At 47.8% G+C, this 13,266-nt stretch overlaps 1 protein-coding gene across 3 annotated transcripts in view; it reads right to left on the reverse strand.

Annotated features, from left to right (window-relative positions):
- Window positions 1-491: 491 nt before the first annotated feature.
- Window positions 492-13,266, reverse strand: part of LOC134966080 (tetraspanin-4-like) — a 160,042-nt gene continuing 147,267 nt past the window's right edge. For all 3 annotated transcript variants that reach the window (XM_063942552.1, XM_063942553.1, XM_063942551.1), the window contains 2 exons: window positions 3,350-3,433; window positions 492-3,256 (listed from right to left, as the gene is read on the reverse strand). In XM_063942552.1, coding sequence (XP_063798622.1) covers window positions 3,188-3,256; window positions 3,350-3,433 — 153 coding nt within the window. In that variant the 3' untranslated portion in view covers window positions 492-3,187. The remainder of the gene's footprint in view (window positions 3,257-3,349; window positions 3,434-13,266) is intronic.

Here is a 13,266-nt window from a genome sequence, read left to right on the forward strand (position 1 = left end):
TGCATTGCGGTGCATACACATGCGCAGTAGAGACCTGATCGCAGCGCAGAGAAAATCGGCAGTGTGCGATCAACTCGTAATGACCCCCACAGAGCGGATAGTCACAACATTTAGTGTGCACATATCACGTGGGTTCAGTGTAGCAATAGTGATGCACCAAAACTTTATACTTAGTTGCTATGCAGCTGTGGATAAAATTTCTGGTTTCTCTGATTTTCCTTTAGGACAGGAGACAATACAAAAAACTAAGATTGCCCTACAAAATTGTATATAAAAACCCTACACATCAAAGGGTTACGTCCCATGAAAGTGCTGCCATCACCTACAGCTGGGGTTCCCAAACTCGGTCCTCAAGAGGCGACAGTGTCACAGAATATGGATGTATGTTTAGCTATAAGGCACCACAGAATGAAGTGTGCATTGTGTGTTTGTGCTAGGTTACCACCCAGGCATGCCAGCTCTCCGCCAGTCAGTCATGACAACAACAGGACCAGTATAATACATGTTTTATTGGTCTATAACACAGATCTGGGTAGTTTATGTACTTTGTGCTCAGTTACCGCTAATATTTACACTCCAAGCTAACTTCGGATGAGAAAGAGAACACATTGCTGCGTTGTGTGGTATGTACACTGGTTACAGCTGGTAACACCATGGCACTATGTAGCTGTAATTAAGCAGTGAGAGGCAATGAAAGTGTAACAGGAGATGACGATGCTGGACCTTTATCACACCATCAAGGAACATTTGTGAAGCAATACTGGCCCATATCAGTAATAGCTAACTTACTGCCTGGCTGGGGCCAGTCTTGTGGTATATGCACAGGAGTGGCCAGGTTACCTGGTTCACACGTGCAAGACTTTGTCTTACAGTTTCACTAAGAGTTGTGTAGACAAGGAGGAATTTTGTGGCTCCAATTAATCATATTGACTTCCCTGCACTCCCACCCCAGCAATGTGCCCGTCTTGTACAGCCCTAGTTACGGTTGGCATTGCTGCATGTGGAATAGGAACCCTAGATGAACAGGGCTTTGCTTTGCCTTCTACGAAATTATGGGGTAAATGTATGAAGCAATGATAGGAGAGGAGAAGTGAGCCCATGGAGAAGCTGCCCATGACAACCAATCAGCTGCTCTGTATAATTTTATAGTATGCAAATTATAAATGTTACTGCAATGCTGATTGGTTGCCATGGGCAACTTCTCCACTGGCTCACTTCTCCTCTCTTATCACTGCTTCATACATTTACCCTATTGTCAGGTATTTACTCTAAAGTGTAAAACTGCACCAGCCAAACATTTGTCTTAATTGTCCAACTAGCAGTAGACAGACAAAAGCTAACTGCTCATTGGCTGCTAGGGTTTTAGGGGGTCATTCCAAGTTGATCGCTCGCTAGTTGTTTTTAGCAGCCGTGCAAATGCATAGTCACCACCCACGGGGGAGTGTATTTTCGCTTTGCAAGTGTGCGAATGCCTTTGCAGCCGAGCTCTGCAAAAAAATGTGTGCAGTTTCTGAGTAGCTCTGAACTTACTCAGCCCTTGCGATCACTTCAGTCTTTTTGATGCTGGAATTGACATCACACACCCACCCTCCAGACGCCCGGACACGCCTGCGTTTTCCCTACCACTCCCAGAAAACGGTCAGTTGACACCCATAAACGCCCTCTTTCTGTCAATCTTCTTGCGATCGGCTGTGCTTATGGACTCTTCATTAAATCCATTGCTCAGCAACGATCCGCATTGTACCCGTACGACGCGCGTGCGCAATGTGGTGCATATGCATGCGCAGTAGAGACCTGATCGCTGCGCTGTGAAAATCAGCAGTGTGCGATCAACTCGGAATGACCCCCTTAGTGCAAGCATTTGCACAGCGAAGGAAATAGCGCTCACCGGCTTCAGGCACTGAGCTTTCTGAAGCTGTATGTAACGTTAACATAAAGGGTTGGTCCAAAGCTTATTTATGACCATGTTACTATTAAGCTGAAGAACAAAACACTTAAATAATGGCATCGATCAATAGCTACAATCAATAACTATATCAGAGATGTTAGTTTTAACATATATCAACATAACTGAAATCTTACAGTCTCTCTAATGCAAGGCAAAGCAATTGTATAGAGAATAACATAAAGGAATTCAAACATAGCTGGCGTATCATCCTAATGCCCCTTTATTACACTCAGTATCCCATTAAGGGTTTTGTTACATCATAAGAGTAGAGTCTGCTGTAAGAGGTGATTACTGTTTTGCACACAACCTTTCACTTTAGTATAAAAGTGATTTCAAAGGCTTTCTACATTTCATCCATAGGTTTGTTGCGCAGAGTAGGCACATGCCAGGATTTGGAGCCCATTAAGGGGCGTTGGCACTTTATAAATGTAGAATAATGAAAAAAATGTTTGCGATTCTCTAAGAATCAGCCCAGGTTAAACTCCACCCCCCCCTCCCCTATTAAGAACTGTGTATCCATTCATATGCGTAGGAGAGCCCTAAACGTCCCATCAGAGTTGTCCCAGCGGATTGTTGACGTTTGTAGATTAAAAAGCAAAACAATAACTAAAACATTCTTTTCAGCATTTTCGTAGATCGCTATAAGGAAATTACACAGCAGAAATTCCCACTGTGGGTTTAAGTAAGAAAACTTGCACCCGTCTTTCCAGTCAAGCGGTTGCTAGTTACCATCACCGTCTGTAACAATATCTCTGTATCGGAGACTGAAAGTGTTGTGCCAATTTTTAAATGATCTTGCTGGGATCTTGGTTGGCGGTGCCATGCATAAAATTTTGGCTGTGCTTTCGTAGGCACTGGATCCACATGACAGGAAATAGTTCATTTGACGGCTTTGGTGCTTTAAAAAGAGTAGAAAAGTCCTGGTCTTCATCTATGACCAGGCTATTCACAGGCTGGATGCGGTAGAGTACAGTGGAGAAGATGTGCTTGTTGGTAGGGCCTTAAGAAGACTGGAGCTGCGTGAGGTTCATCTCTCTATTAAAGCATCAGAGTCAGACGTAAAGAGAATCCCAATGGGCACCGACCCTTGTGCAGAGCGCAGTAGCTGAGAGCAGCCTTGCGGCTTCAGGTGAGCAAGAAGAAAGTCTCTTATCCAGGTGGATGTAAATGGGTATTCTCACCAGAGCATGGAAGAACAGCAGAGGCATCATCTTACAGACTCCTTGCCAGCGTCTCCGACTATTCATAATACTTTTCCGCCTTGAGAACTTGGCAGTACATCAGCATGGAGAAGATCAGACCGAATACCTACACAGGTCGGAGTAAGAGACCAGAGAGAATGACTTGTAGCATCAGTCACATGATCTCGGACAGAAGGAATATCTAGGAGTCTTCACTCACCTGTACAACAAGGATGCAGATGCCAAAGATCCCCACAGAGGAAATGTTACTCCCGACCCAGCTCTTCACTTTCTCATAGCAGGGCTGGAAAAAAAAGGCTTCCATTAAACAAGATGGCCACAGAAAGAGAGCGCAAATCTGCTTTATATTCTATATGCCACACAGAAAAAAGAGAAAATGCAGGTGCACACTCTAAGCACTAAGAACATATAATAATAAACTCTGCAATTTTTAGCATAAATTTTGATAAAAAAAATATTTCCATTAAGTAATAAAGCCAGCAATTGCAACCTAAAGGACTATACTGCAGAATAATTCAATGTTAACTGGACTGTAGACATATTTGGCCACCAGATGTCACTGTTGCAATTGCTGTCACCCGAAAACTTTTTGGTTGACAGCTAGAACTCTCCATATACTAAAGTGAAAAATAGTTCCCTGGCAATACTTGCTGGCAGAATGTGAACAAAATCAAATAATTTGGGTTCTAGATCAACAAACAATAATAAAACGAATGGAAAACCCCTGAAATCTACAGTTTAATATAGTGGTTGCACATGCAGGGGTGCCATGGGTGGATGGTCCAGGACCAAATCAAATCATTTATGGCCCATGTGATAGGCAAAAACAGTACGGACGGCTGCCAATCATATTTGTACAAACAGAAGCACACCCTGGCCACCACCACACAACTCACCCTAAGGACGACAGGTGAGCACAAGTTACTTTATTTAATAATTTTTTCAGAACTTCTCAGAAAGAAACTTTTGGCCTAGGGGGTGCTGTGAACAACGCCCTGATACTCTAGGGCACCGTGATTCAAGAAAGATTGGGAAGCACTGGTCTAATGACCTCATATATAATATGTATAAGTATGCTTAAAGAAATTAGGACCTAAATAACCCAGTGATGCTGTTCTTAAATAACTGCTGTTCTGGTGTCACCGTGGCCACTGTCTGAAATAGAATTAAGGAACACACAAACAGGGAGGGGCTGCCGTTACAGTGATGCCAGACAAGTGTGGGAGAGCGTGCTACTGTAATCAGCAACAGGGAGACACTATGGAACAGAAGTGGGAAGCAGACAATTACAGGGAGGGTGTGACGGACATGGCATCCCTTCCTCCTCACACTTCTATTCACCACGTCTGCAAGCCATAGCTCTCCATATGCAACGTGGGCAGGCAAGCTGGTGACAGTAACATTCCAGACTCTATGCAACCCCGTGTACATACCCAGATACAAATGATCCAGTTTAGAAAGGAAGAAAAAGAAAAATAGTTGGCAAGAGAAGAGCGCCATATTGCCACTAGCTTTATAACCAGCAATTATTTGTCAACAGCCTGTGCCCTGTTTGGCAGTGATGTTTTACTAAAATGACACTGTAAATAGCAGAAAAGCCGCCCCTAATACATTATCTATTAGAGTATGACAACAGCTGCAGGCAGTGTTACTTGGGTAGTTACACTGGAGGGACAGTAGGTGGTGCAGTTCTATAAACTATGACAGTGTCCTCTATTGCAGAGATTTCAGTCCCTGCCAGGTTAGCTCCAGGGGCAGTGATCCAGTAAATTGTTGCGGGGCTATTAGGAAGAGGGCTTGACTCTAAATCCTGATGCACCATCACCATTGAGGGAGACCTGTAGATTGGTGAACCCAGTAGGCCCGCTGTAGTAAGATGACTGTAGCCGGTCCACAGTGGTAGAGGGTACAGTGGCCAAAGCAGCCAGATCCACCAGACCCATAACATCTCATGGACACCCACAAAGCGGTCTTGCATCCACATCCTGTGATGTACATAGCTTTTCTTACGGTTTAAATTGTTACCTTGTGTGCTCAGCATTAAAGGTATCGCTGTACCTTTCCTATCATCCTGTGAGATCCATGAAATTGAAAAGGGGCCAGGGCACCATGTGAGCTATAAAACATAGGAGGTCATTCAGATCTGATCGCTGCGCTGCTAATTTTGTTGTCCTGTGTCCTGCGAAAACGCACAGCATCAATCAGATCTTAATGACCCCCATACTCCTTTCTTACGGAGGATCTGGCCAAACGGCAGATGAGAGAACACATAAACCCAATATCCTCACAACTATCAGTGCACATTTTAATTGGTGCAAGAGATCTGTCCGAAATCAACTGAACCTCTGCATACATACAATTTGGAATATTTTGCAATTCCATCTACATTCCCACGGAACACTTATTCCACATGCAAACACCCTGTTTCCACCTATTTACATCAACTAGGCTGCAGGTGGATATATGGCTAAGATGCATGATCTCTGGATCTCTGGCATTTGCTCAAAGTTGTGTATTCAGGATCTGACACATTCACAGTTGTTGAAAATTGTGAGGCTTGTCCACAAATCGGAGTTGTATACTCAAGCCCAAAAAGTCTACCACAGATATACTTTAGGCCTCCCTCAAAAGACTCAGAGAAGGTTCCAGCGTTGGAAGGGTCTTCAGTGTCTCCAGTGATCAGGGGAGTACCTTTTCCCTGGGATCGTCCAGGTTGACAAGCCTAAAAGAGGGAGACTACAGGGGAACAGGAAAATGGTTTGAGATTTAGTATAGGCCGGAAGGACCCACTGAGTTTCAGTACCAGAAACAGGGTCGAGTAATAACCTATGCAACGCTGGGCTGAGGTACCGGCACAATCACTCCTGTACTCAGGAGGGAACTCACCACAGTTTGTAGAGTTTGCACCTTCAATGGATCTGAAAGGAGGGCCATAGTGCAAAACTGGTGAGGGGGACGTCTCTTGAATGAGACAGCGTACCCGTGAGAAACAACTTCCTGTACCCATGCGTCTGAAGTGGTCTTTAACCAGACCTGGGCAACTGTAGAAGTTGGCCTCCCACCCTGGGGTCCCCCAGTCATGCAGCAGGCTTGTCATGTTCTGAAGTAGGCTGACGGGCCGCCCAGGATTGTTTTGCCTTGGGCTTTGCGGTATTGGGAGGACAGGATTGTCTTGGGTATGCCTGACCTTTTGCTTTCCCTTGAGGCCAAAAGGAACGAAATGTGGTACCTTTTGCCCTCTGTTCAGAAGGACTAGTAGTGGGGATAAAAGCCGTTGCAGCGGCTGCAATTCAGACACTATTTTATTTAGGTCTTCCCCAAACAAATGTCCCCAGTGAAGGGGAGTACCTCCAAGGTCTTTTTGGAGTCCAGGTCCACTTTCCACGACCTCAACCACAGTATGCAGCGAGCTAGGACAGACGTGGACGACGCCTTGGCTGCCATTACACCCGTCTCAGGGGACACCTCCTGAACGTAAAATGTGGCGGTGGTAATGTGAGACAGATATTGTCTGGCAATGACAGATATATCCTCGGGCAACTCTTCCTTTAGTGCCTGAACCCCTGCTTTTACAGCCTAGGAGGCAGTTATAGTGGGTCTATGATTAGCCCACCGTGAGGGAGTATATATATATATATGATTTTAATACCTACTGGTAAATCCTTTTCTCCTAGTCCGTAGAGGATGCTGGGGACTCCAAAAGGACCATGGGTATAGACGGGATCCGCAGGAGACATGGGCACACTATAAGACTTTGAATGGGTGTGAACTGGCTCCTCCCTCTATGCCCCTCCTCCAAACCTAAGTTATAGGAACTGTGCCCAGGGAGACGGACATTTAGAGGAAAAGGATTTTTGTTACACTAAGGGTGAGACACATACCAGCTCACACCACAAACATACCGTACACTGGATTAGCAGGAATACCAGACAACAGTATGAACGAAAAACAGCAATAAGCTGAACATAACCGAATACACAACTTTTGTGTAACTGAAAACATCAACTAACAATACACTGCAAGTAACCTCTACGGACTAGGAGAAAAGGATTTACCGGTAGGTATTAAAATCCTATTTTCTCTTACGTCCTAGAGGATGCTGGGGACTCCAAAAGGACCATGGGGTCTATACCAAAGCTCCAGACCGGGCGGGAGTGTGCGGACGACTCTGCAGCACCGATTGAGCAAACATGAGGTCCTCATCAGCCAGGGTATCAAACTTGTAGAACTTAGCAAAAGTGTTTGAACCCGACCACGTAACTGCTCGGCAAAGTTGAAGTGCCGAGACCCCTTGGGCAGCCACCCAAGATGAGCCCACCTTCCTGGTAGAATGGGCCTTCACTGACTTCGGCAACGGCAATCCAGCCGTAGAATGAGCATGCTGAATCGTATTACAAATCCAGCATGCAATAGTCTGCTTGGAAGCAGGATTTCCAATCTTGTTGGAAGCATACAGGACAAACAGGGCCTCTGTTTTCCTAACACGAGCCGTTCTGGTGACATAAATCTTCAAAGCTCTTACGACATCGAGAGATTTTGGCACCGCCACGGCATCCGTAGCCACAGGCACCATGATAGGTTGATTTATGTGAATCGAAGAAACCACCTTCGGCAGAAACTGTTGATGAGTCCTCAATTCCGCCCTATCCACATGGAAAATCAAATATGGGCTCTTGTGAGACAAAGCCGCCAATTCCGACACCCGTCTGGCAGACGCCAAGGCCAAAAGCATGACCACTTTCCAAGTAAGAAATTTAAACTCAACCTTTCGCAAAGGTTCAAACCAGTGAGACATAAGAAATTGTAACACCACATCAAGATCCCACGGTGCCACGGGTGGCACAAATGGAGGATGGATATGCAGCACTCCCTTCACGAAAGTCTGAACTTCAGGAAGGGCGGCCAATTCTTTTTGAAAGAAAATAGATAAAGCCGAAAACTGCACTTTGATGGAACCCAATTTCAGGCCTGCATCCACGCCTGCCTGCAAAAAATGGAGGAAACGACCCAGCTGAAACTCCTCTGTAGAGGCCTTCTTGGCTTCACACCACGACACATATTGTCTCCAAATACGGTGATAGTGCTTCGCCGCGACCTCCTTTCTAGCCTTAAGGAGGGTGGGGATGACTTCCCCGAGAATACCCTTTCGAGCTAGAATTTGGTGTTCAACCTCCACGCCGTCAAACGTAGCCGCGGTAAGTCTTGAAATACGCATAACCCCTGCAGTAACAGGTCCTCTCTGAGAGGAAGCGGCCAAGGATCTTCTATGAGCAATTCCTGAAGATCCGGATACCAGGCCCTCCGTGGCCAATCTGGAACGATGAGTACCGCCTGAACCCTTGTTTGTCTTACGATCCTCAACACTTTTGGAATGAGAGGAAGTGGAGGGAACACGTCACATACACCGACTGAAACACCCACGGAGTTACGAGGGCGTCCACTGCACTGGCTTGGGGGTCCCTCGCCCTGGAACAATACCTCGGAAGCTTCTTGTTGAGGCGAGACGCCATCATGTCTATTTGAGGAATTCCTCAACGCCTTGTCACTTCTGCAAATACCTCTTGATGAAGGGCCCACTCTCCTGGATGGAGATCGTGTCTGCTGAGGAAGTCTGCTTCCCAGTTGTCCACGCCCGGAAGGAAGACTGCTGACAGAGCGCTCACGTGTTTTTCCGCCCAGCGGAGAACTTTTGTGGCCTCCGCCATCGCCACTCTGCTCTTTGTTCCACCCTGGCGGTTTACGTATGCCACCGCTGTTACGTTGTCCGACTGAATCAGGACAGGTAGACCTCGAAGCAGGTGTTCCGCCTGCAGAAGGCCGTTGTAAATGGCTCTTAACTCCAGAACGTTTATGTGGAGACAAGTTTCCTGGCTTGACCATTTTCCCTGGAAACTTCTTCCTTGAGTGACTGCACCCCAGCCTCGGAGACTTGCATCCGTGGTCAGCAGGACCCAATCCTGGATCCCGAACCTGCGTCCCTCTAGAAGGTGAGAACTTTGCAGCCACCACAGAAGAGAAATTCTGGTCCCTGGAAGATAGACTTATTTTCCGGTGCATGTGCAGGTGAGATCCGGACCATTTGTCCAGCAGGTCCCACTGAAACTCCCGGGCATGAAACCTGCCAAACGGAATGGCTTCGTAGGCCGCAACCATCTTCCCTAGCACACGAGTGCATTGATGAATCGACACTCTTGACGGTTTTAGAATCTCCTTGACCATGCAATGGATTTCCAGAGCTTTTTCCGCCAGAAGAAACACTCTCTGCAGTTCCGTGTCTAGGATCATGCCCAAGAAGGGCAGCCGAGTTGTCGGGATCAACTGAGACTTTGGCAAATTAAGAATCCAACCATGATGTTGCAGAACCGTCAGGGAGAGTTCCACATTTCTTAGCAACTGCTCCTTCGATCTCGCCTTTATCAGGAGATCGTCCAAGTACGGGATAATTGTGACACCCTGCTTGCGTAGGATAACCATAATTTCCACCATCACTTTGGTGAAGACCCTCGGGGCCATGGAAAGCCCAAACGGCAACGTCTGAAATTGGTAATGATAATCCTGCACCGCAAATCTCAGGAAAGCCTGATGTGGAGGATATATCGGGATGTGTAAGTAGGCATCTTTTATGTCGACTGACGCCATAAAATCCCCCCCTTCTAGACTGGAGATCACTGCTCGAAGAGATTCCATCTTGAACTTGAAACTTTTTAAATACAGATTGAGGGATTTTAAGTTCAGGGTCGGTCTGACCGAGCCGTCCGGCTTTGGCACGACAAAGAGGCTCGAATAAAACCCTTCTCCCCGTTGGGACGGGGGTACCGGGACAATGACACTCTGGAGATACAGCTTTTGTATCGCAGCGCTTACTACTTCCCTTTCTGGGATAGAAACTGGCAAGGCAGATTTGAAAAATCGGTGGGGGGGCACCTCCCGAAACTCCAGTTTGTACCCTTGGGACACTATGTCTAACACCCAAGGATCTAGGCCCGAGTGAAACCAGACCTGACTGAAGAGTCGGAGACGCGCCCCCACCGGCTGGACTCCCGCAGGGGAGCCCCAGCGTCATGCGGTGGACTTGGCAGAGGCCAGGGAGGACTTTTGGTCCTGGGAGCCTGACACAGCAGGCAACCGTTTTCCCCTTCCTCTGCCTTTTGACGCAAGGAAGGATGAGCCCCTTCCCTTTTTGTATTTGTTAGGCCGAAAGGACTGCATCTGATAATGGGGTGCCTTTTTCTGTTGTGCTGGAACATAAGGAAGAAAAGATGACTTACCCGCTGTAGCGGTAGACACCAGGTAAGCGAGGCCGTCACCAAACAAGACACTACCTTTATAAGGGAGAGCATCCATAGCCTTCTTGGAGTCGGCATCAGCATTCCATTGATGAATCCACAGCGCTCTCCTGGCCGAGACTGCCATGGCATTGGCCCTTGATCCCAAGAGGCCAATATCCCTCGCCGCATCCTTTAGGTAAGCTGCAGCGTCCCTGATATAACCGAGAGTCAAAAGAATGTTATCCCTCTCCAGGGTATCCATGTCAGATGCCAAATTATCAGCCCACTTAGCAATAGCACTACTCACCCAAGCCGACGCCACGGCAGGTCTGAGGAGTGCACCCGTAGTGACATAAATGGACTTTAATGTCGTTTCCTGCTTACGATCCGCAGGATCCTTGAGGGCAGCAATGTCGGGAGACGGGAGCGCCACCTTCTTGGACAGCCGGGACAGAGCCTAGTCCACATTGGGAGAGCACTCACACTTTTCCCTGTCGTCAGAGGGGAAAGGATATGCCATAAGAATTCTCTTGGGAATCTGCCATCTTTTATTAGGCGATTCCCAAGCATTTTCACAAAGAGCGTTCAGTTCATGAGATGGGGGAAACGTTACCTCATGTTTCTTTCCCTTATACACACATACCCTTGTATCAGGAACAGCAGGAACTTCAGAAATATGTAAAACATCTTTAATAGCCACAATCATGTACTGAATACTCTTAACCAATTTTGGATGCAAACTGGCCTCACTATAGTCGACACTGGAGTCAGTCTGTGTCGGTATCCGTATCAGCTATTTGGGTAAATGAACGCTTTTGTGACCCTGAGGGGACCTGCACCTGGGATAAGGCATCCTCCATGGATTTTCTCCACGTTTGTGACTGAGAATCAGATTTATCCAGCCTCTTAGACAATAACGCCACATTTGTATTCAATGTACTCAACATATTCACCCAATCAGCAGTCGGCGGTGCAGACAGAGTCACTCCCAAATCGTTCTCTGCGCCCCCAGTAACTTCCTCCGGGGAGGAGCACTCAGCCTCAGACATGTCGACACACCGTACCGACACACACACACTCACACTGGCAACAGGGGACGGATCCACAGGGAAGCCTGTTAGAGAGAACACAGAGGGAGTATACCAGCTCACACCCCAGCGCCCATATACTACTGACAAAATAATATATGATCACTGCGCTGTTAAAATCGCCCCAATTTACTGTGCCCCCCCCCCCCTTTTTGCTCCCTGTACTTGATAAGGAGAGAGGAGGTCCGGGCCAGCGTCTCTGCAGCGGCTGTGAAGAGAGAAAATGGCGCTGGTAAGCTGTGAGGCTAAGCCATGTCCCCTTCCGGTGCGCTGTAGTCCCGCTCAATTTTAAATAATTATACTGGCGGGGGTCTAATATTCAGTGTCTAGGCACTTAAAATATGTGCTTTGCCAGTGCTAAAAAACCTCAGTAACTGCCCCCCCCCCCCCCCCCTGCGCCCTGCACCCTTCAAGTGCCGTTGGTGTATGTGTGGGAGCATGGAGCGCAGAGCGACCGCCGCGCTGTACCTCCGTTACCGAAGTCTTCTGCCATCACTGAAGTCTTCTTTTCTTCTGAATACTCACCCGGCTTCTTTCTTCTGGCTTCTGTGAGGGGGGTGACGGCGCGGCTCCGGGAACAAGCAGCTAGGCGCACCAAGTGATCGAACCCTCTGGAGCTAATGGTGTCCAGTAGCATAAGAAGCAGAGCCTTTGAACTAAGAAAAAGTAGGTCTGACTTCTCTCCCCTCAGTCCCTTGATGCAGGGAGCCTGTAGCCAGCAGGTCTCCCTGAAAATAAAAGACCTAACAAAAGTCTTTTTAGAGAAACTCAGGAGAGCTCCCCTAGTGTGTGTCCAGTCTCTCTGGGCACAGAATCTAACTGAGATCTGGAGGAGGGGCATAGAGGGAGGAGCCAGTTCACACTCATTCAAAGTCTTATAGTGTGCCCATGTCTCCTGCGGATCCTGTCTATACCCCATGGTCCTTTTGGAGTCCCCAGCATCCTCTAGGACGTAAGAGAAATTTATTTTTCTCTGACGTCCTAAGTGGATGCAGGGACTCCGTAAGGACCATGGGGAATAGCGGCTCCGCAGGAGACTGGGCACAACTAAAGAAAGCTTTAGGACTACCTGGTGTGCACTGGCTCCTCCCACTATGACCCTCCTCCAGACCTTAGTTAGAATCTTGTGCCCGGCTGAGCTGGATGCACACTAGGGGCTCTCCTGAGCTCCTAGAAAAGAAAGTATATTTAGGTTTGTTATTTTCAGTGAGATCTGCTGGCAACAGACTCACTGCTACGAGGGACTAAGGGGAGAAGAAGCGAACCTACCTGACTGGAGATAGTTTGGGCTTCTTAGGCTACTGGACACCATTAGCTCCAGAGGGATCGAACACTGGACCCGACCTCGATCGTTCGGTCCCGGAGCCGCGCCGCCGTCCCCCTTACAGAGCCAGAAGAATGAAGATGGTCCTGGAAATCGGCGGCAGAAGACTTCGGTCTTCAACAAGGTAGCGCACAGCACTGCAGCTGTGCGCCATTGCTCCTCATGCACACCTCACACTCCGGTCACTGAAGGGTGCAGGGCGCTGGGGGGGGGGGGGGGGGGCGCCCTGAGCAGCAATATGAATACCTTGGCTGGCAAAAAAATCACAATATATAGTCCCAGAGGCTATATATGTGATAAATACCCCTGCCAGAATCCATGAAAAAAGCGGGAGAAAAGTCAGCCGAAAAAGGGGCGGGGCTATCTCCCTCAGCACACTGGCGCCATTTTTTCTTCACAGTGCAGCTGGAAGACAGCTCCCCAGGCTCTCCCCTGT

The sequence above is a fragment of the Pseudophryne corroboree genome, chromosome 10, assembly GCF_028390025.1.
Source record: "Pseudophryne corroboree isolate aPseCor3 chromosome 10, aPseCor3.hap2, whole genome shotgun sequence".
In the NCBI taxonomy this organism is placed as follows: domain Eukaryota; kingdom Metazoa; phylum Chordata; class Amphibia; order Anura; family Myobatrachidae; genus Pseudophryne; species Pseudophryne corroboree.